At 38.0% G+C, this 22,171-nt stretch overlaps 2 protein-coding genes across 4 annotated transcripts; one reads left to right on the top strand and one right to left on the bottom strand.

Moving 5' to 3' along the window:
• Window positions 1-4,539: 4,539 nt before the first annotated feature.
• Window positions 4,540-5,913, bottom strand: LOC147530727 (uncharacterized). Its single transcript, XM_086646993.1, has one exon. It carries the CDS (start codon window positions 5,911-5,913, stop codon window positions 4,540-4,542), a length of 1,374 nt encoding a protein of 457 aa, XP_086503119.1.
• Window positions 5,914-15,473: 9,560 nt separating this feature from the next.
• On the top strand, window positions 15,474-20,441 carry LOC147530726 (Regulator of Vps4 activity in the MVB pathway protein). Of its 3 annotated transcripts, none has more exons than XM_086645631.1 (7): window positions 15,474-15,696; window positions 15,824-15,927; window positions 16,366-16,498; window positions 17,228-17,331; window positions 18,559-18,730; window positions 18,835-18,975; window positions 19,068-20,441. In XM_086645631.1, the coding sequence occupies exons 2-7, from the start codon at window positions 15,878-15,880 to the stop codon at window positions 20,040-20,042; spliced, it is 1,575 nt and encodes a 524-aa protein (XP_086501757.1). In that variant the 5' UTR covers window positions 15,474-15,696; window positions 15,824-15,877; the 3' UTR covers window positions 20,043-20,441. The 3 variants fall into 3 exon arrangements, with proteins under 3 accessions (XP_086501757.1, XP_086501755.1, XP_086501756.1); XM_086645629.1 differs by having other exon boundaries at window positions 15,513-15,709; XM_086645630.1 differs by lacking the exon at window positions 15,474-15,696 and having other exon boundaries at window positions 15,743-15,927.
• The last annotated feature ends 1,730 nt before the right edge of the window (window positions 20,442-22,171 follow it).

The raw sequence follows: 22,171 nt of genomic DNA, 5'->3' as shown, positions 1-22,171 counted from the left end.
AATATGATGGACAGTTGAGGAGGTTGAATTCTCTTCCGATATCATCTCCAGGTTGATCAAGAATGAAATCAGGAACTGTGATTGTCCTAAACTTCTCCTTTCTACATCAAATGCCACTATGCATATAGGATGATATTTACTATCCCAGATGCCACTGTGAAAGTTCATTTGGCTAGGCCGTGAGGGGCATCTGGGACCTCTTTGATACTCCTCCATCTATTATGACCATCAATACCTTCACGTCAGTACCTCACAAATAAAACAATTTCTTTTAAGATCTTGAGATAAAAATTCCCAACCAATTTGTGTTCATTAGTAGAAGGATCAAATCCAAATTGGTAGTTAGGTTTCGCTTTGGGATAGTTCTTCATCCTATAGCAATCTTTTTCTTCGCATAACAATGATGATTCAAACCATGGTGACAATTCTCTGGTACTGTGATATTGCTTATACGAACAGCATACTTGTAGTGTGACTCAATGAGACATATCAAACCTTTTTATGGGGTTTGAAACGGAAACGTAATCGGTAGAATCCACCTCCCTGTGTCAACCACAACTACAAGAATACCATGTCCAAAAATATATTGCAAAGAAAAAACCAGATGTCCATTTCAGATATTATGAAATTTTGATCCTATGCAAGAAAATCTATTATAATTGACCAGATATGTTTGTCTACAGATTATTCTAAAATAGTCCCACATTAACAAACTATATTTATAACATATGACCAAAAATTTCCGACATTCTACTCTTAACGATTCAAAATTAAACCATAACAAAGAGGACATGAAAACGAATACTAAAATCCTTAGTAAATACAAATGACCGAGGATTTTCGATATATGAAGTTAACCTCAACTTCAAGAGAGAACTGCATGTATACTTAAGATTCAGCCTCCATTACCAAAAACTTTCTCCACTGTTATCAGTATATGCTAAGATGAAAAGTAGTTTACTGGATCTTCTCTCTCTGGTTCATCATGGTAGTAAAGAGAAACACATTGGTTGCCCTAGAACACTCAATATGAACCAGAATGTCATATTCCCAATCCCAACCTAACCACAAAATAAAAACACAACTTCAGATATTACTAGCCAACACACATGTAATTATATCGAAGATCGTCGTAGTTTTTTCTCTAACTCAAAACTGAATCCCGACTCGAGATCTTAATTTGACACGAGACCGGCTTCGGACTGATCTTTTTTTGTGTCTGACTCATCTAAATGGAAAATTCGGGTTGATTTTAGACCCATTTGATTGAGAAAATTTATAGTCCAGCAAATCGGACTCAGATAATGAGAAACAACAGACACTATCTAAACAGTTGGTGGAAGATATCAGTTTAGGTCGATTCCCGCCTACCTGTGGGTGGGGTGGAGTAACCTGGCTGAGTTGAAGGATCACAATTTATAGGCCCAACTATTTGAAGTTCAAACATACCAACTAGGAGGATAAATCTGGGGTTGACACAGGCAACCCCGAGCCTCGAGTTACTCGTGTAGAAGGCCAAACCGAGTTACATAGAATATGAAAACTCTCGAAAAGGGTTTGATGAACTGCACGGGAAGAAAACGTACCATAGCATTCTGAAATTTATTATGCAGGTAGTTAGTAAGAATCAATAATTGTACCTGCACAATCAATTTTACGAAATAAATGCAGTGAGAAATAGACTTATGTATTAGAAGGTGAAAATTATGTCAGTTTTCTCATTCAATTTCATCACCACATGAGGAAAGAAACAGTCCATGATATCCACAACTCACATATTTTCTAGTTATTTTATAAGAAAAGTTAACCCAAAGTAATATAAATGTAAATTAAAACAAACCAACTTACTTTTCATAAGGACGGAATGAAGTTCGGTCTATCCGCTAAAATGTGCTAGAAGAGAGCTTTGTCACTATTAACTGGCAGAAGACTCTCAGAGAAAGTAGCAATAAAACAATCGGTGCATAAATGTGGAAAGGACACGGGGTTTCCACGTACTTCAAACTCTCTCCACCTACCCTTCTTCCAATTGTAAGAATAGAAAGATACGCATTTTTTCTTCCCCACATCTTTATCACAATTCCGTCCCTCAGATGATGTTAAGATTATCTCGTCATCCGATCCTACAAACTTACAAAACCTAACACCACATTTCGTACCCAAATTAAAAGGCAATGTGATACTACTTGCCTCCTTCCATCTTCCAGTGCTATTACTTAGAAAACTACCACCACTACCAATAGGCGTTCCATTGATCTCCTCTTCCAACTTGTAATCACCATCTTCATAAATATACATCTTGAACATACAATTGGTCATTCTAACTAACATAGCTAAACGCCCACTCACTTCTAATAAATTAACAAGATCATTACATTGAGTAGAATATGAATTACTGACTAGGGGGTTGTATTCTCTTTCAAAATCATTTCGAGGTTGATCAAGGATGAAATCAGAGACTGTGATTGTTCTAAACTTCTCCCTTCCTACATCAAATGCCAGTATGCATACAGGACGATGTTTACTACCCCAGATGCCATTATGAAAGTCAAAACTGCTCCAATAAATAACACCATCCACATGAACGGAATCCATCGCTAGGCTATAAGGTACATCTGGGACCTCTTCGATCCTCCTCCATATATTTTTACCATTAATACCTTCACGCCCTATCGTCAATACCTCACAAATCATACATTTTCTTTGCTTAACTTTAGAATAAACTTCCCACAAGCAGACCAATTTGTGTTCATTAGTGGAAGGATCAAACCCAAATTGGTAGTTGGGCTCTGCATTGCGATAGTTCCGCATCCTATAACAATCTTTTTCTTCTGATAACAACGATGATTGAAACCATGGTGATAATTCTCTGGTACTGATATTGTATATACAAACAGCAAACTCGAAACAAGACTCAATGAGACATATCAAACCGTTTACAGGGTTTGAAATGATATCGTAATCGGTAGAATCCACCTCCCTTAGTGTGTCAACCACTAGTACGTTCGCAGCAGTAGTGTCTCCTCTTTCGTTGTCTTGAAACGATATTAGGTCAGTTGTAATGTAAGACTCATACTCATTATCATGCCTATTGTCCCAAAAGGTCATTCCATCAAAATAACCTTCCCTCATCTGTACAGGGTTGACGATAAATAGACGAGGAAGACGTGAATGGTTAAGAAGGTGAGAATCGATAAAGTTTCGATCTTTTTGAATCAAGAAACACCATCTCTTACAAACAGTCTTAAAACGGAGGAGGGATTTAACTGGGAGTCTGGTTAGTACCTCAAATATCAACCAATCATCACCACTTGAGAAAGAAAGATCAATAAGTTTGAATTCTTTCTTCAAATCAGCATCTTCACTTGGTGCCGAAATCATTTTCTACCTTCCCTGTCCAATATATAAGTTTTAAAATTAAAAATCATATAAGAAAAAAAAATGAGAACAATCTGAAGATGAAAACATACAAGTAAGTACGACCTACCCTAGTTAGAGGATGAATCCGGCAAGAGACAGTGAACAATGATCCAACAACTTAAAGAGATCAGTAGAGAGAGAGAGAGAGGCGTTCTGGTTTTTACTAGTATCTGAATCTGAATAAATAAACAGGGGAGGAGTTGAAGAGGGAGGGTCTCGATTGTATCCATTATTAAAAGCTTGAGTTGAGTTGAAGTCTTGGAAAGGGAGGGAAGGAAGGAAGGACAGTCTATTTTTTTTGCCCCAACCGTTTGAATTCATCTAAAAAACATTAATGAAAGGCTTCCGCGGGAAGTCTAAACGAACAAATTAGTACTAAATGGAAATGGCTAAATGAGCCGAGGATAATTGTTACAACCATATTATGGGTAGGGCTGGGAAAAAAAGGCAGTTGACTGTGAACCGTCCGGTGTCCGCTCGAGTCCGGAGATGCCCAAGACCGTCCGAAATCTGATTGGGCCAAGTCCGAACCGAACGATTAGAGTTGTCGGGTCGGTCTCAATTTTGAAGCTCTGGTCGACTATCACACCAAGCCCGAACAGTCCGTATCGATTCTCGTAACAACCGTTAGATTGAGACATTACTCACATTACTAGCCGTTGGATTAAGGGTTTTATCCCTTGGTATAAATAGGTTTTCTATTGAAGACAACTTCATTAACCTCGATGTCTCTCTCTCTCTCTCTCTCTCTCTCTCTCTCTCTCTCTCTCTCTCTCTCTCTCTCTCTCTCTCTCTCTCTCTCTCTCTCTCTCTCTCTCTCTCTCTCTCTCTCTCTCTCTCTCTCTCATCTCCTGAACTCATCTCCTGAACTCATCTCCTGGACTCCTCTCTCTGTCTCGTCTCTCTCTCTCGTCTCCTGGACTCTCTCAAAGTTGGAGAAGAAAAAGAACGAAGTTTTTTTTTTTTTTTTTTTTGAAATAAGAATCCATTACATAATACCGAATTACAAAGTTTAGAACCCGTAAGGGAAAGGTTAAAATAACAATATCCACACAGGGACTAAATAGTAATGAAAGTTAACAACAAGGATAAGAATCAACTCTGAATAATTCCTAGGACCTAGGGCGGATGAGCCAAAACATGGGCCTCTAGGTTAGCTTGTCTCCGACAGAAAGAAGTACGCACTTGCAGATCACGTGAGTGTGATCTAAGACCGTCGATTAAATGACGGATTCTCCAAGGTGGATCAAGATCGACGGCTTCGATTAAGTTCAAAAGAACCCTAGCATCTCCTTCAACTATAAAATCTCTAAGCCCTAGTTCTTCAGCCAGGTCCAACGCCGACTTGAATCCCATTGCCTCACTGTGAATCGGAGAAACAGGAGGAAACTCCATTATCTTTGTACCTAATACTGTTCCGACCTCATTTCTAGCTACAACTCCACATGCTGCTCGATCTTCCTTATAAGCCCCATCGAAGTTGAGCTTAATTGTACCTGGTTTTGGGGGAATCCATGCTACTACACTGAAATCATGGTTAGTATTAATCGAATCTTGAGGCAGAGAGACATACCTGAGGTTCTCCTTCGTGTTCCACCAGCATCTATTTATATCAACTGGAGTATTACGAAAGATCAATTCGTTTCTCATCTTCCACCATTCCCAAAGAAGGTTAGTAGATATATACCATTTCCTGCTTGTATTACCTTCTTCTAGTAGAATATGTTTAAGTCTGATAATAGGATCAACTTCTAATTGTTGTAGATCAGAAATACCTGTGTGTATTATCAACTCCTCAAATTTGCTGCATTCTCCGAAAAGGTGTGTTATTGTTTCAGGCTCATCTGTACCACAAATGCGACAAGAGAAAGGTATATTCTGAACCCTTTTTGCGATATTTGCTAAAGTTGGAATCCCATTATGGATGATCTTCAAAATGAAGTTTTGGATTGTGGGTTTGATTTCATTTTTTTTCCAGAAATTTTTCCATGGGAATGAATTTGCATTTTCAGATAATTCAGGTAAAGGTTTGATTTGTCTATAGTATGATTTAGTACTGAATTTACCTCCTTCCGTGGGACACCAAATAAGTTTATCTTTCTGTGGTCTCGTCAGTAATATAATCTTGAGGATGGCATCTATAGTTCTTTGATCGAAGTAATGATGCAAAATATTTTCATTCCAAGTATTATTTCCTACATTCATAAGATCTGAAACCCAAAATATATTAGTAGGCAAATCCTGGGTTATTGTGGGACGATGGTTTTCCGTTTCCAAAATCCAAGGATCAGTAGCAATTTTCACAGAAGTTCCATCTCCTATAAGCCACATCACATTAGCATTCATAGTCTCTTTAGTTTTCAAAATCGATCTCCAAAAAGGGGAGATATTAGTAGGGTTGACTGAATTCCAAAAATCGTCATTTTTCATATACTTAGATTTTAGGAGTTTCACCCAAATAGCATTATGGTCTGTGAGAAATCTCAAGGTCATCTTAGCAAGTAATGATTCATTTACATGTTCTAAAGTCCGAATACCTAATCCCCCATTATTTTTGGGGCTACTAATAATATCCCAATTTATGAAATGTATTTTATGTTCGTTATTGGAATGTCCCCACCAGAAATTACGCTCCGTCTGCTCTAATTGGTTTATAATATGTTTCGGCATTGCTTGGTAGCTGAAGGGGTAGGTACAATACGGGCCAAGAACTGAACAAGAACGAAGTTGATAAAGAAGAACAATGAATACATGATGAAGATCTGGTTTTTTTAGATCTATTGTTTCTTCTTAAGATCTATTGTTTCTTCTTAAGATTAATTTCATGTTGTTTCTTTTTAAGATTTGTTTCATTTTGTTTCTTCTTAAGTCTGTTTCATCTTGTTTCTTCTTAAGAGGTGATGAAGATCTGTTTCATCTTGTTTTTCTTCTCATCATCTTGTTTCATGTAGAACCCTACTTTCATCCAAGGTCCGTTAGTTGGGCATCTACCATGAGCAAATTGTAATTTTCGGGTCGATTTGTGTTCTAAATTCCTCTGAGTTCATACACTTTTTTAGAACTACTTTTTTTTATAACAAGAAGCAGAATGATTTTTGTACTCTTTCAACTTTGGCTTTGAAATTTCAACTCGGTATAAACTATTTTATTTTATTTTAGGGGCAGAAGAGTACACACTAAACTTTTTATCCTATTGTTGTCAAGTTCAGATCTGGTCCACAATGAGTAAATTTTCTCTTTGGGATACCAATTTTGGGGGTTTCTCAACGGTTTCCATGCTTAGAAAGTTTAAATTCTACATATATTTAAAGACCAATTATAAAAATCACCTATTTGTTGAAGCGAAATTGTTAGGGCAACCGAAAGTCGAAGTCGAATAGGAAGAGAATCGATAATCGACGACTTTGATTTTAAGGGTGTTTTTATACCCCTTATCACTAATTGATAATTGAGTTTACCCACCTCAATAATTAGTAATTGACCTTACCCCCTTAGATTTACTATTTTTGACAAAAACACAAAGATCGTGTTTGGCGTGCGTGAAAGAAATATGTCTACCAAGAACAATTATCCTTTGATACGATTCCTAGGAGTTATTCCACCTTAATTTATTATTTGATTTGGTCGAGAATATCGTTAGTAAAGTCTATATGTTATTTAATCCATGATTATATTATCACATGCCAACACATGTCGTTGGAAGTTTTGACAAAAACTCTAAATTCAAGGAGGTAAACTCAATTACCAATTACTGCATGGGGTAAACTCAATTACTAATTAGTGTGGGGGTAAGGTAAAAAAACCCTTTTTTAGATATAATTTTAAATATAATCTTTTGGTGAAGTAGAGCATCTTCAATCCAACACATAAACTCTAAAATTTAGATTTTCAAATAATATTTTTGGAATTTATTTTCGAAAATCATTTCAAATGCAAAATCAAACATTAATTTCCACGATGATGTGACAACATCTATTATAGAGATCCTTAGGAAGACACTGTAAATTTACAATGTCATTTTAAGAGATTTTTACATGTTACTTAAGTAAATCATTTAGTCAAAATTCAAAATTTGAAGTTTCTCTTGAGTATCAAAATATCGAACTCGCAACTATTAACTATCAATTTATAAGCATACACCATTGAAGGACCTAACCTTAGTATGATGTATCAAACTAAAAGTATAGCTAATGAAGAAATATTCGTCCATTGAAACTAAGAACTCTTTTATAATAATCAAAATACTTCAAGATATTAGAACATGAAAGGAATATCATCAAAAATTATATGTTAGAACTTCATCATAAACCCTAGTCAGAGAGTTTTAGCTATCCATGAAACAAGACTAAACTAAACATGAAATATAAGAGAGAAAATGGAAGAACTATAAGTTTTTCTCACTGATTTAACCAAACGCGACCTAAGGGGGCATTTTTTCGTTTTCTGAGAAGTATTTTCTCTCTGGGAAATTTATTTTCCAAGCAGTTTTCTCGTCTTCCTCAACTGATTTCCCTCTCTCTAGATTTTAATTTGTTCTCAATAGAAGCTTTACTATTTAATCAAACCCAATAGATAACACTAAACAAATTGAAGAAGGAAATTATATAAGATGAAGAAAATAATTCTCTTTCCCTCTCTACAGTTCTCTCTGTTTCTCTGAATCTCAAAATCAAATTCTCTGCCTCACTCTCACAAAAAGAAAAGAAAACATAAGATGAAGAGAAGATAGATGATAAAATGATCTATGTTTTTCTCCTCCACTCTCTCTCTAATCTGTCTTTGAAGCCCGGGAGGAGATGATGCTCCCCAGCCAAGAGATGATCCCTTTAAACCCTGGTCTCTGTTATATATATAGAGAAAGAAGGAGCAGAGACTTCATAATCTTTCCAAACATTCTCACTATCTCTCTGATCTTCCCTAAATCAAATTAGTTTCTTTCTTTGCTGTTATCTCTCTATAACTTCCTACTGAATCTTTCTCTCTCCACTGTTAATAGTGAGAAACCCTCCACTCTCCAGAAACTGTTGTTTTCACTGATTTTCATCACCAAACTCATGATTTTGAAAAAAAATTTCAAAATCTATAATCCATTGGATACGTTTTCGAAAATTCTTTTCAAAAAATTCAAAATTTAATGATTCTACGCATTGAAACTCTTTTAAATACGTGTTTTGATTACGAATAAATCTAATTCAAACTAATCAAAACATGTCCAAATCTCTATTCAAACTAATCTATCTAATAAATCAAGTTTGAATCTAATCCGTTCTAGCCAAAACTAGTTACATGCAAACGGCTCGTGATGCCACTATAGGCTTTTGTATGTCTCTAAGACTACTAATCATCTAACTAATGTTGTAAGCAGAATCTCAATCATCATATGATTAACACTAGTTATCCAGGATCATATGCATGAACTAGAAACTGAAAGTAGAATATCTGGATTCGCTTTTCCACGAACTAGATTCTAATGACTTTATCCCGAAGAAGATGAGAGCTCCAATTGTCGCTCCTCTACTTGAGACACCCGAGTAAATAACTTGATCTCCTTTTTTTTGTTGTCTGCTAGAACTCCATTGAAGGTTGAGAAGAATAACCATTCTTCTTTTGACTCCATAGATAGATTAGGAGCTTTTTCTCTAAAACTCTCTCTCTCCACTTGAATGTATATTGTGAGAGAGATGAAGTTTTCTTCTGAGAAAAATCCAATCCTTTTATTTAAAATCTAATGACCCTTATATAGAGAAACCGTAATAGGAGTCTCACTCAAATTTGGTTTCAATAAGAGTCTCAGAAAAGGTAAACTGTCAGAACTCCTTCTAATCTGAATTAGAGTTTTTACCCTAATATGGTGGGGCCGGCCACTTAAGCCCATTGTGGGCTTACCCTAGTCGGCCCACCCACCTTATATGGCCGGTCCTGATCAATGCCCCTTTGGGCTTGATCAGGACACCCTATAAGTGGGTTTTACCACTTTTCGGGTTTCTCTTTCGAGCCCGATTGTTTCTATCTTTTTGGCACTATCAGCCTGGATCATATCCATCTATAAGCAAGCTCCCACGAGTCAACTCTCTTTGATCAAGCTACCGCTCTTTGGTGTAACCCGTTGTAGGATCCGGTCTATGTTAGCCGCGGATTACCAAAGTGATCCGACGATCGTAAGCAGCTTCTAGCTAAGCATTACGACCCCTAATTGGACCGGACTAGATGATCTTCCGGATAAAGTCATTGTTACCCTAACTTACAAATTAAACGCATTGTCATCTTGGTCGAAGGACACTCCTTTAGAAGGACATCTCCTTCAGATCAAAGGACTATATCCTTCACAAACAATTTCAGAACGAAGTAGAGAATCAATTTGGCAGAAAATAAAAGCCATCCGATCTGATTGGGGTGGTGAGTATTTGAGTCAAGAATTTGATGATCATCTTAGGAGTTGCGGAATAGTATCCCAACTCACTCCGCCAGAAACACCCTAGATGAATGGAGTTTCCGGAAGGAGAAATCGCACCTTGTTAGACATGGTTCGATCTAGGGCCGGGAAAACGGTCCGAAAATCCGAAACCCGACCCTAACCGTCCGGACCCGTGATGTCCGACAACCGAGAATAACCCGGTTCGGGCGGGCTCGGGCGGGACTCGGGTAAGGTGTCTTACCCGAGTACCCGCCCATTACGCCCGCCCGATTGGCAACCGGCGCCCGATTGGCAACCGGCGCCCGCTCGCCCGAAGTAGCACCCGCCCGCCCGAAGTAGCATCCGCCCGCCCGAAGTAACGCCCGCCCGCCCGAACCTCCTATGTTTCAGATTTTTAAGATCCAACGGCTTACATTAAATAGACATTACAACCGTTGGATCAAAATACCTCATGTATAAAAGAATCCCAAACCCTTGTCATTCTCCACTAACCCTAAATTCCCTAATAGTCGTCTTCTTCCAACAGCAACATGAGGAACTACCTCCTCCACCCAAACCCTTCCTTCATTCTCTACTAACCCTTCCCTCTACACAAAACCACCTCCAGCGCACCACCTTTAACCTCCTCCATTATTCTTACACAAGAGAAACCATTTTCCATTTTCCACCATCACAAACCCTAAAGATTTAACCAACAAGTCTTTAAACATAACACAACCACCTCCATCAGTCACCGAGTGAGTCTACTGTTCACCATAAATCATGTCTGTTTCAGAGATTCATCATAGTAGATTGTATTTTTTCTTTTCTATTCTTTTTTATTATATGTTTTTTTATTGTGCTTAGGTTACTTGATGGATGTACTTAGGTTGTTTTATTTTTTTCAAATGATGTAAAAAAGCATGTATATTGAATCTCTAAAACAGTGGATTTTTCTTTTCTTTTTTGATTATGTTACTTGATGGATGTCGTCGTCACCATCAGAGCCAAGTGGAAGAAGAAGCGTATGAGGAGATTGAAGAGGAAGAGTCGAAAGATGAGACAGAGATCTAAGTAGGAAACTTGACGGGTTTCTCATCTAGGGTTTGAAATGCTTTCATATTTAGTTTCGTCTTTTATGTTCAGCTAAGTGTTTTAGTTATTTCATATCCAGACATATTTTTTAGGGTTTTTTGGTAAGGTTATGATGAACTCGGGGATTAATTTTTGTTGAATATAAGTAGTTTTTTTTTTATTCATGAATATGAGTAGTTGATGAATTTAGAAAAAGAATTTGAGTTTTTTCTTATTATCTCTACTCTTAGTAAAACAAAAAGAATTTAGAAAAAGCCTGCGGCCCGATCCGTCCGAGCCCGTTAGAGCCCGACCGGGCTCTCGCGTAAAACCAGGCAGTGGGCTCGAAGAGCCTGATGTTTACCCGGCCCGAAGTGCCTGATATCCCGATCGGGTAGCTTATTCTTGAGCCCGAACCCGCCTGTGCCCGAAAATCAAGTGCCCGAACCCGCCCGATTCCCACCCGTAGTTCGATCTATGATGAGCTTAGCCAACCTTCCAAACACGTTCTGGAGATATGCTCTGGAAACGGCTGCTTTCACACTAAACCGTACTCCGTCAAAAGTTGTAGATAAGACGCCATATGAGCTATGGTATGAAAAGGTTTCAAAGTTGTCTTTTCTCAAAGTCTGGGGATGTGACGTTTATGTAAAACGTTTACAAGGAGTTAAACTCGCACCCAAGACAGACAAATGTCTCTTTGGGGGTTATCCAAAAGAGACAAAGGGTTACTACTTCCACAACTAATCAGAGAACAAAGCATTTGTTGCTCGTGATGGTGTCTTCCTTGAAAAAGAATTTATTTCCAAGAAGACAAGTGGGAGAAATGTAGAGATCGATAAAATTCGATCTAAGCAACAAATAAACAATGATATGGAGATATCAAAAAGTTTAACATCTCTTATCTATCCACGACAACTAGAAGAGGATAATGAGGTAGAGTTAGAGGAACTCGAGGAACCTCCCGCACAAGTCAAATTAAATTCGTAGGAGATATCTCAAGAAGTAGAGAACACTCTAACTGTTGCTCGAGCCCCTCGTAGGTCTCAAAGACTCAAGGAGTTATCTCAGAAAACAGGCATCCTCCTGTTAGAAGATAATGAGCCGAGTACCTACAAACAAGCTATGACGAGCCCCGACTCTGAAAAGTGGCTTAAAGCCATGAGATCGAAAATGGATTCCATGTCAGAAAATCAAGTATGGGACTTGGTCGATTTCGCTCCATCGATCGGTTCCAAATGGGTTTTCAAGATGAAAACTGACAAGGATGGAAACGTTTGCGTTTTCAAAGCTAGACTTGTGGCAAAAGGTTACAAACAAATTCACAGTATAGACTATGATGAAACCTTTTCCCCTGTCGCAATGCTTAAATCCATTCGGATCATTCTAGCAATTGCAGCTCATTATGATTATGAGATTTGGCAAATGGACGTCAAAACCGCCTTTCCGAACGTAAACTTGGAAGAGGATGTGCACATGACACAACCTGAAGGTTTGAAGACTCCAATAATGCTGGAAAGATTTGCAAGCTTAAGAGATCCATTTATGGACTAAAGCAAGCAAGCCGGAGTTGGAATCTTTGATTCGACGAGACAATCAAAGAGTTTGGTTTTCTCAAGAATGCAGAAGAATCTTGTGTTTACAAGAAGGTTAGTGGGAGGAAACTAGTTTTCTTGGTCCTTTATGTCGATGACATATTAATCATTGGAAACGACATTCAGATGTTAGAATCAGTTAAAGACTGGCTTCTGAAATATTTCTCAATGAAGGATCTAGGAGAGGCAGAATACATATTGGGCATCAAGATCTATAAAGATAGATCAAGAAAGATGATTGGACTCAGTCAAGAAACTTATATTGATAAGATTCTACACTGGTTCAAAATGGAAGACTCTAAAAGAGGATTCCTTCCCATGTCACATGGCATAACGCTTAGCAAGAATCAGTGTTCTAAGAAACCTGATGAGCTAGAATACATGAACGATGTTACTTGCGCTTCAGCAATAGGATCAATCATGTATGGCATGATATGCACTCGCCGAGAAGTCTCATATGCCTTAAGCATGTGTAGTCGTTACTAATCGAATCCAGGTGAAGCACACTGGACCGCTACCAAGAATATTCTAAAGTACCTGAGAAGGACTAAGGATCACTTCTTGATATACGGAGGGGAAGAGACACTCAAGGTTGTAGGCCATGTAGATGCAAGTTTTCAGACGTATAGAGACGATTTGAGATCATAGCCTGGTTACATCTTCTGCCTGAATGGAGGAACAGTAAGCTGGAAGAGTTTTGAACAAAGTACTGTTGCAGACTCTACCACTAAAGCAGAGTACCTAGCAGCAAAGGAAGGAGTTTGGATCAAGAAGTTCATAATGGAACTTGGTGTCATCCCAGGCATAGAGGAAGGAATAACTCTTTATTGTGACAACAATTGAGCAATCGCCCGAGCCAAGGAACCTAGAGCACACCAGAAATCTAAACATATTCAAAGGAAGTACTACGTGATCTGGAAAACCACAGAATGAAAAGATGTGGTCATTTGCAAAGTCCATACGGATGACAATGTAGCTGATCTGTTAACTAAACCGTTACCTCAACCCAAACAAAACTCACACATGAGGGGCATTGGTATAAAGCGCATTGGGGGAATGACAACTGATGAGACGTGAAAATGTTTCATATGAATCTCTTAACATGGTCCAGTTAGTCTATTTCGAGCAGTTATTCTGATGAATTATTTGTTTCTCTTACTCATGTATCTTTTGCGGAGTTACATTCGATATATAAAATGAAAGGAGTTTTATTTTGTCACTTAAAATTTGGTTTAGTATTTTAAGAGATAATCAATTGATAAAGAAATATTCCGAATAGGCTTATCAGATACGTGATATGATGAATGAAACTCTATTAAGTGAACTTGGAATTATTTCATTATCATCTCCCTCATCCAGGTCATTGCATGGACACCAATGACTTGTGAAGACTAGCACGTGAGGTCGACGAGATAATGCAGTTTCATGGGCTATAAGGATATTGTATTCGACTCGACTACGTGGGTGTGTAGTGGAGATTATACTCTGGATAACCCACAAATGAGAGCACATCAAAGTGATGAACGTCAAAAACATCTCATTGACAAGATTGGAGAGATTACTCAAAACATGAGTGTTCTGCTCATCTTATTTAAGGAATGTCTGACTTTGGTTTCGTCAAACGTCGTGCTGTAAAAGGAGGTTATAAAAGCGAATACTGGGAAGGACAGGATAGACATGAGGTTGAGTGGGAGTACAAGAATGGATTGTGTCCTCCTAATTAAATTAGGACAAAGTGTCTCCGTGCCATTTGATGAGTAGCAACTGAAATGCATGGTCATGCTCAAATGTCTTAAGCGTTAATCATTTGTTTTGACAGTTGTACTCGGGATCAAAAAAGTCTGAATGATGTGACGTATCAGATGGGATACTAAGTGACATGGGAATTGAGCATTGCACTTGTTCTAAGTACAAGTGGGAGTCTGAAGGAGATGTCCTTCGACCAAAAATGCAATGCGAGCAATTTGTCGGTTAAGACAATTGATGAGGAAGATCATCAATTCCGGATGATTTAGGGATCGTAGTGTTTAGCTAGAAACCAACTACGATTGTCGAATCACGAAGTGATTCATGGCTAACTTTGTCCGGATCCTACAACGGACGGGTTACACAAAGAGTGTCAACTTGATCGGAAGATATGACTAGAGGGATGAGACATATATACATGGGGAGACCCATAAGATATGTCTAAAAGGCCTAAATGAAGTTTAGTCAAAGATAGTAAAAAAGGCCCGAATGGAGGGATATTGGTCTAGGGCACCAAAGGGATGTTTTGGGCCCAAGAGAGGGGTCGACCATGCAACATGGGCTGCCCGTAGGGGGCCGGCCAGATAAGTTCATAAAGCTATGCATGGGGCACCCGCAATAGAGGAAAGAGGGAAAATAAAAAGTAGTTTCTATTTTTTACTATTTCCTTAATCTTATTCAAAATGACTTTTTGGGAAACCTAATTAGGGTGGGACTCTAATTTAGGGTTCTAAACGATGTTTCTTTGGGACTTGAATAAGGTGTGGAAAGTTCTCAAGAAACTTTCTACCTTTACAACATCAAGTAGAGAAAGAAATAGAGAAAATTCCAAACTATCTATCTAGTCAAAGAAGAAGGTGTTCTTCATCTAACCACCATTGGTGTTTCAGCTAGCAACAAGGTGAGAGATCAAGGTGATTGCTCGGCGTCCCAAGTAGAGGAGCTACAATTGGAGCTCTTGGTGTTCTCAAAAGTAATTAGAAAGGTTCAAGGGAAAACTAGCGACAAAGGTATTTATACAACTAGTTTACTTAGTTCATAATTATTAGCTTATGCATGAGATCCTGAGAATATTAGTGTTAGACATGAGATGTCTGAGATTCCGCTTAGAACACTAGAAGACACAATAACCTAACATTCAGAACACTAGACTAGTTAAGAATACCAGAAACAGAGGGCTTCTAGCGAGATCCAACGAGGCACAATAAAAGATTTCTAGCTGAAACCACCGGGTTTAGCAAGCTAGACAACAAATGATTGGAGTAGCAGACTTTTGTTGTCCTGTGTATGTGATTTTCAAGTGAGAGTTTCTGAACCCTTTCCACGATGAAGGCTTTCTCTAGGAGACTTCTAGAGGACCACATCTGGTTGACATCACAGTACAACGGGTTAGTAGTGTGGGTCCCCCATCATTCTCAATTGACAAAGAAGAGCCTTCGTTACCAAGGAAGCTAACTAAAATACGCGGTGAGCACAACAGGTTAATTTTACTTCCCTCATCTCTCATTCTCTCTCTCTCTAGAATTATTTAATCTTAAATCGAAGTATTTTCGTTACCTGCTGATCTTTCAAAATTACCTGATTACATTTTTAGAGAACCTTCATCTTCGTTGAAAGCAAGCTAGGGTTCTTCACTTTTCAATCGGAGATGTCAATGCTTGATTCTTTCTTCAAGAAAGGGTTCAATGGACCTAAATGGTAATTATCTTGATTCTCTATTTTTATCTAATTAAAATTTTATTCAACTGATCTTGTATTTTGTTATCCCATTCATCACATACAGATCTATCTCTTAACTTTTATGTAATGGGATTTCTGTTTAGGTTTATGAATCTGGATCAAGTTAGGGTTCCATGAATACTTATTTCAGAATTATTAATCAGTTAATATAGTTTAATATCGATTTGTGAAGATGGAGTTTTAGGTTTTGAATTCTGACTTTCTACACTAATTGATCTTCCCCATACTTAATTAATTCAAGATTTCTTACTTCAACCCATCAGTTTTAGAAATGAAATTGAACTTCACTTATGATTCTGTCTTTTTATTAAATTTTGTAAGTTTTTTATTTTTAATTATTGAGATTCTAGTCTTTTAGTTAACCAATCTATTTTTGAACTTGTTAACTTTTTTCAGTAAAACTCTATTGAAGCTGACAATTCCGCGAATAAAGCTTCTAAGAAATAGGAGAGAGATTCAGATAAAGCAGATGCGGAGAGACATTGCTAAACTTCTTGAGAACGGCCAAGAAGCAACAGCTCGCATAAGGGTTATTATCTCTATCCTTTGCAATATTTACTAGTTCCCGATATCATTTATTTTGAGGCATTAGGCTATATCAACTATCAAGTATGAGGGCTAAAGGAAAATAACTTTAACATATTACCTAATATCGAGCTTTTGATTTCTAGATAGTTCAAATAAGGGAGATTTAGTTAAAACTCTTTATAACTTTTTTGTTTTAGTGAAAAAGGATCACTCTATCTTTTTTAGTCTTCAGCTCCCTGGGTATTTTTTATTTGCAACACCTTCTGACAGCTTTGCGATACCTTGCAAGAGCTTTGCAACACCTTGCGACAACTTTGCAATACTTTGCAACACCTTGCAACAGCTTTAAAGCTTGCAAAACTTTGCACCAACTTTAAAGCTTGCAAAACCTTGCAAAAAATGTTGTGTTTTTAACCAAATAAAATATAAATATTTGGGGTTTTAACAAAAAAAATACAAATTTTGGGTTTTTAACAAAAAAAAATGTAACTTGTCTTTTTAACTTAAAAAAGTTTAAAATTGGGTCTTCGGCCCAATTTCCTGTTCAAATAATTTATATTCTGTTTCTATTGTCTGCAAGTTCGATGGAAATTGGTAATTGGAAATCCACTTTTAGATTTTTGGAGTCATTTACTCTCAAAGATAGGATAGCAAGAGAGAATGAATCTTAATGTAGACTTTTTGCTTTTCTCTTCTCTATCTTGAAGTGCATTTTGGAACCTGTGTTTAGGTAGAGCATATTATTAGGGAGGAGAATATGATGGCTGCACAAGAGATTATTGAGCTATTCTGCGAATTAATTGCCGTTCGTCTTCCGATCATTGAAACACAGAGGTGATTCATTTACCTTTATGAATATATTCAATAATATTTTAGCTGCTCCTTATTTTCCCTTACAGATAATACATTTTTTCTGGCCCTAGTGTGTTTTGTTGATAAAATGGATAATGTTGTCTCTTGAAACAAACACTCAGTTTACATGTCTATATGAGGTAGTATTATTTGCATGTCTTTGTTCGGGTTCGAAAAAAAGTATTATTTCATGTGTTCGTTAACAACGATAAATATATTTCTTATTTTTGTCCGTGTTCTGATTACATGTATCTGATTAATTGCATTTATTTTTTTCTCGGAAACCTTTTTGAAGTTGTCTGTGGCCCTAACTTGAGCATTAACTATTATTACCTATCACGACATGGCATTTGTGGGCGAGAGACAAACTGACATATATCTCAACTTTTCAAACAAAAATTCAAGTTCATTCACAGGCTAACGACTCGTTATCTCACATTTTATTATTCACAGATTTTGAACTGGATTGCGTAAGATACGTTGGGTATGAGTCAGATATAGATTCTAGACCTAGGGTACGATTATTCCACAAGATCTGGTCGCATGCCTTACAGAAATAAGTACCCTTTCCACCTGAGTATCTGTTCTGGTCGGCTAAGACGACTTTTACCCACATCTTTACAGTTTACGTGTGGGTTTTGGAGTTTTTAAATGTCGGAAATATTAATAATTTGATATATTGTACAGCATCTTCAACTTTCCTAACAAACAATTGTTTAATCGCTGACGTGATAACTAGAGGAAAAAAAAGGTTTTGATTATGGTTGTTTCAACCTGTTACCTCTTTGCACCACTTCGTGCAACTAAAAATAGTGTTAATTTCGTCAAATTCTGTGCATTTTTTCTGGCTTCTCCATTGCTGCTTAGTCTTATCCAGTTTCACCTACAAGTGGTGGGAACCAACAACTGTAGGTGGGGGGCCCCAAATAGGTCATTTATCCGAGTACGTCATTAATCAAAAATACCATTAAGTATCCCCAAACGTCAGATGATTGTTTAGATGTAGGAAAAAAGATAATAATAATAAAGCAACAGACTAGTGTATGTATAAATACGATACTTAGTCTTCATTTTTATTCAAATGCGATACACATAATACATCTTAATGCGGTTATTCGTTTTCCAACTATGATAGTAAATTCATTCATTAGTTTTACAATTTATGACTTCCTCAAACTTCCAATACTTGAAGAATGCTATAACTTTCAGGGAATGCCCGCTAGACTTAAAAGAAGCAATTTCAAGCATCTGCTTTGCTGCACCAAGATGTGCAGACTTAACGGAGCTACTACAAGTTCAAATGCTATTTGCTTCTAAATATGGAAGGGAGTTCGTTGTAGCAGCAACTGAACTTATGCCAGATTGTGGTGTTAATCGCCAGGTTCCATAATTTTTTTGTTCTTGAGTTTTAAGGAGAATCCATTCAATTTACGTAGCTCATTGCGGTCTAATAATTGAATCATCCTGTTTCCACCGTTTTTGTAGATAATCGAACTGTTATCTGTTCGTGCCCCTTCAGCTGAAGTGAAGCTAAAGTTGCTGAAAGAGATAGCTGAAGAACATAATTTAGAATGGGATCCGGCTGCTTCTGAAACAGAACTATTCAAATCACATGAAGATTTACTGGTTAGGAAATAAAATTTGTTTTCTCGTTCAGTTCGAAATCAGAACTCCCTATGCGCTTTGTACTAACACATTTTGTATCTTATGTCTGATAGAATGGTCCGGCCCAATTCGTCAGCGGGTCCCAGATACCCCTCCCTGAAGAGAAACATGATGAGTCAATGAACTCGACACCTGTTGAAGCTTCACATGAACAATCGGATTCTGATCCAGAGCTGGATTCATTAGATTTTCCAGAAGTTCCAAAAGTATCGGTTCGACCAACCTCTATTGTATCACCACTAGAAATGCTTCCATTTCCAGAACCGAATCGGATATCTCCAAATACAGAACTTGAGAATGATCTGAAGACGTCCTCGGGATATAATGAGACTGTTGTAAGCGAGCCTTATTTAAATTCTCATAAAGGCGTGGAAGAGAATGCAGTCACTAGGAAAGAAGAAAAACAGTTCCTGCCCTTCATTGCTCCTCCATCAGTATCTTCTTCCTCATTTTCTGCGAAGGTAAATGAACCGGATACTTCTCTCTCGAGAACCAGAAGTGAGATTAGATACGAGGAAAATATTGATTTGCAGGATGTGTTAGCAGCTGCTCAGGCTGCTGCTGATTCCGCTGAACGTGCAGCAAAAGCAGCTCGCTCAGCTGCAAGCCTAGCGCAAATTAGAATAATGGAGCTCACGAACAAGAGGCACGATCGACCACAAGAGAGCAATGATCATTTATCATACACAGAAACAGCGGATCAATCTGTTACTCCTCTCAAGCCAAATTTTGATCATCAGAAATCTTTCGGCTATACAGATCAGAGCTCCTCCTTGAATACTCTTCCAGATGATAGATATAACATCACATCAGATACCCAAACTTCTCCATCTTATGACTCACCCAAAGACGAAAATGGATCAGTACATCTCAACAACAATGCCCATGATCACCAACCGAAACGGCTTACTTCATTGGATGAAGATCCATATTTCTCGTACCCAAATTTGTTTGTTTCACAGTCCTCGAAATCTGGATCTGCGACTCATCCTTCGGCAGATAATTCTCCTTCTGCTCATGATATTTAGTTCAGATTCACCAATTTGAACCTTTCTTTTTCGGGCAGGTATGTATGATCACAAGTTATTCGCCTCATATCGTCAATATATGTTTTGTAAGTAATATAACAGTCAGAACGTTTTATTTGGTTTAGTTATTGCTGTTTTGAGTGTGGGATTGGCAACTGGGGGGGTTATCGAAATATTTGGATGGACAAGATGCTTGGGTGCTAGAAAGCCAAAAACTGCTATATATCTTTGTTTAAAGGTTCTGTAGGTTTCAGACACTTCTCGTACTGTTATCATACACCCTTATATACCGCGGCTAATAAAAATTCTTCCCTTGTACTGTTCTCTTTCCTGCCATCACTGAATGTTTATGTAAGAACTGCATATATTTATTAACTAGAATAACTTCGATAGTTGAAATTTTTTTCAGAGTTAGCCATCTATTTAGCAATGTGATGAACACAAAAACTGCTAGTTAGAAGTATTTGTAATACACAATGAACGGAAATGGGATTGAATTTCATTTCAAATTGTTGTGTAAATCCAAGAAAGAACAAATGGAGATGTCCACCAACCCGACCCGACCCTCACTTTGTTTGGATTTTGACCGTCTCAATTCTCCCCTCTATTGCCTCTTCTCTCTCTTGCTCGTTCTCTTAGTTTGGATTTTTACTGTCTCGGTTTCAATTCTCCCCCTTCCATTGCCTTTGGATTTTTACTGTCTTGGTTTCAGTTTTCCCCCTTCCATTGCCTCATCGGTCTTGCTCTTTCTCTTCGTTTGGATTTTGATCCTCTTGGTTTCAGTTCTCCCCTCCATTGCCTCTCTCATCTCTCTTGCTCCTTCTCTTTCTTTGGATTTTGACCGTCTCGATTTCAATTCTCGCCTCCATTGCGTCATTTCTCTCACTCTTTCACTTTGTTTGGATTTTGACCGACTCGGTTTCAAGTCTCCTTTCCATTGGCTCTCTCATCTCTCTTGCTCGTTCCGTTCGTGTGGATTTTGACCGTCTCAGTTTCAAGTCTCCCTTCCATTGCCTCTCTCATCTCTCTTGCTCCTCGTTTGGATTTTGACAGTATCGGTTCCAATTCTCCCTTCCATTGCCTCTCTCATCTCTCTTGCTCCTGTTCGTTTGAATTTCATTCTTCTCGGTTCCGATTCTCCCCTCCATTGCCTCTCTCATCTCTCTTGCTCCTTCTCTTTGTTTAGATTTTGACCGTCTCGATTTCAATCCTCCCCTCCATTGCCTCTCTCATCTCTCTTGCTCCTTCTCTTTGTTTAGATTTTGACCGTCTCGATTACAATCCTCCCCTCCATTGCCTCTCTCATCTCTCTTGCTCCTTCTCTTTGTTTGGATTTTGACTATGTCGGTTTCAATTCTCCCCTCCATTGTGTCATTTCTCTTGCTCTTTCTCTTTGTTCGGATTTTGACCATCTCGGTTTCAGTTATCCCTTCCATTGCCTCTCTCATCTCTCTTGCTCCTGTTCGTTTGGGTTTTGACCGTCTCGGTTTCAATTCTCTCCTCCATTGCCTCTCTCATCTCTCTTGCTCCTCATTTGGATTTTGACCATCTCCATTTCAATTCTCCCTTCCATTGCCTCTCTCATCTTTCTTGCTCCCGCTTGTTTGGATTTTGACCGTCCTGCTTCCAGTTCTCCCCTCCATTGCCTCTCTCATCTTTCTTGCTCCCGCTTGTTTGGATTTTGACCGTCCTGCTTCCAGTTCTCCCCTCCATTGCCTCTCTCATCTCTCTTGCTCCTCTTCGTTTGGATTTTGACCTTTTCGGTTTCGTTTCACCCCTCCATTGCCACTCTCATTTCTCTGCTCGGCACTTTCTTTAGATGTTTTTCCATTTTGACGTTAAGAAAAGCATTAGAGACAGAAGGGCAGACTCAGGCTGTTGTTTCCAGTTAACTATAAACATGATATTGCTACACAAATAGATATTTGCTTGAAAGCCATGCGTAAGACAAAAAACAACTTTATAGTTCTAAGTCGAAATGTAGGATAACAAAAGAAATGATACAATCCCAAAATAGAACGATTAGATCACTAATGCTCTGAACATATTTCGGGAAAACCATAGAGAGACTTTCTGAAGGATGCAACAAATAAAGGGCATATCGCCACTTTGATTTGGCTAACTAGCAA

The sequence above is a fragment of the Eschscholzia californica genome, unplaced genomic scaffold (genome assembly GCF_041429995.1).
Source record: "Eschscholzia californica isolate CP2 unplaced genomic scaffold, dmEscCali1.0.p SCAF_6, whole genome shotgun sequence".
Lineage (NCBI taxonomy): Eukaryota > Viridiplantae > Streptophyta > Magnoliopsida > Ranunculales > Papaveraceae > Eschscholzia > Eschscholzia californica.
Note: the sequence above shows the minus strand (reverse complement) of the source record. Positions and strands in the feature narration are given on the sequence as shown.

What these genes read in the sequence shown, in the direction of transcription:
- LOC147530727 (XM_086646993.1), bottom strand. Translation starts at nt 5,913, where the DNA reads ATGACCTTGAGATTTCTCACAGACCATAATGCTATTTGGGTGAAACTC.
- LOC147530726 (XM_086645631.1), top strand. Translation starts at nt 15,878, where the DNA reads ATGTCAATGCTTGATTCTTTCTTCAAGAAAGGGTTCAATGGACCTAAA. An exon ending in AAGCAACAGCTCGCATAAGG is followed by an intron (nt 16,499 to 17,227) that starts GTTATTATCTCT and finishes ACCTGTGTTTAG; the next exon opens with GTAGAGCATATTATTAGGGA. An exon ending in CCGATCATTGAAACACAGAG is followed by an intron (nt 17,332 to 18,558) that starts GTGATTCATTTA and finishes TATAACTTTCAG; the next exon opens with GGAATGCCCGCTAGACTTAA.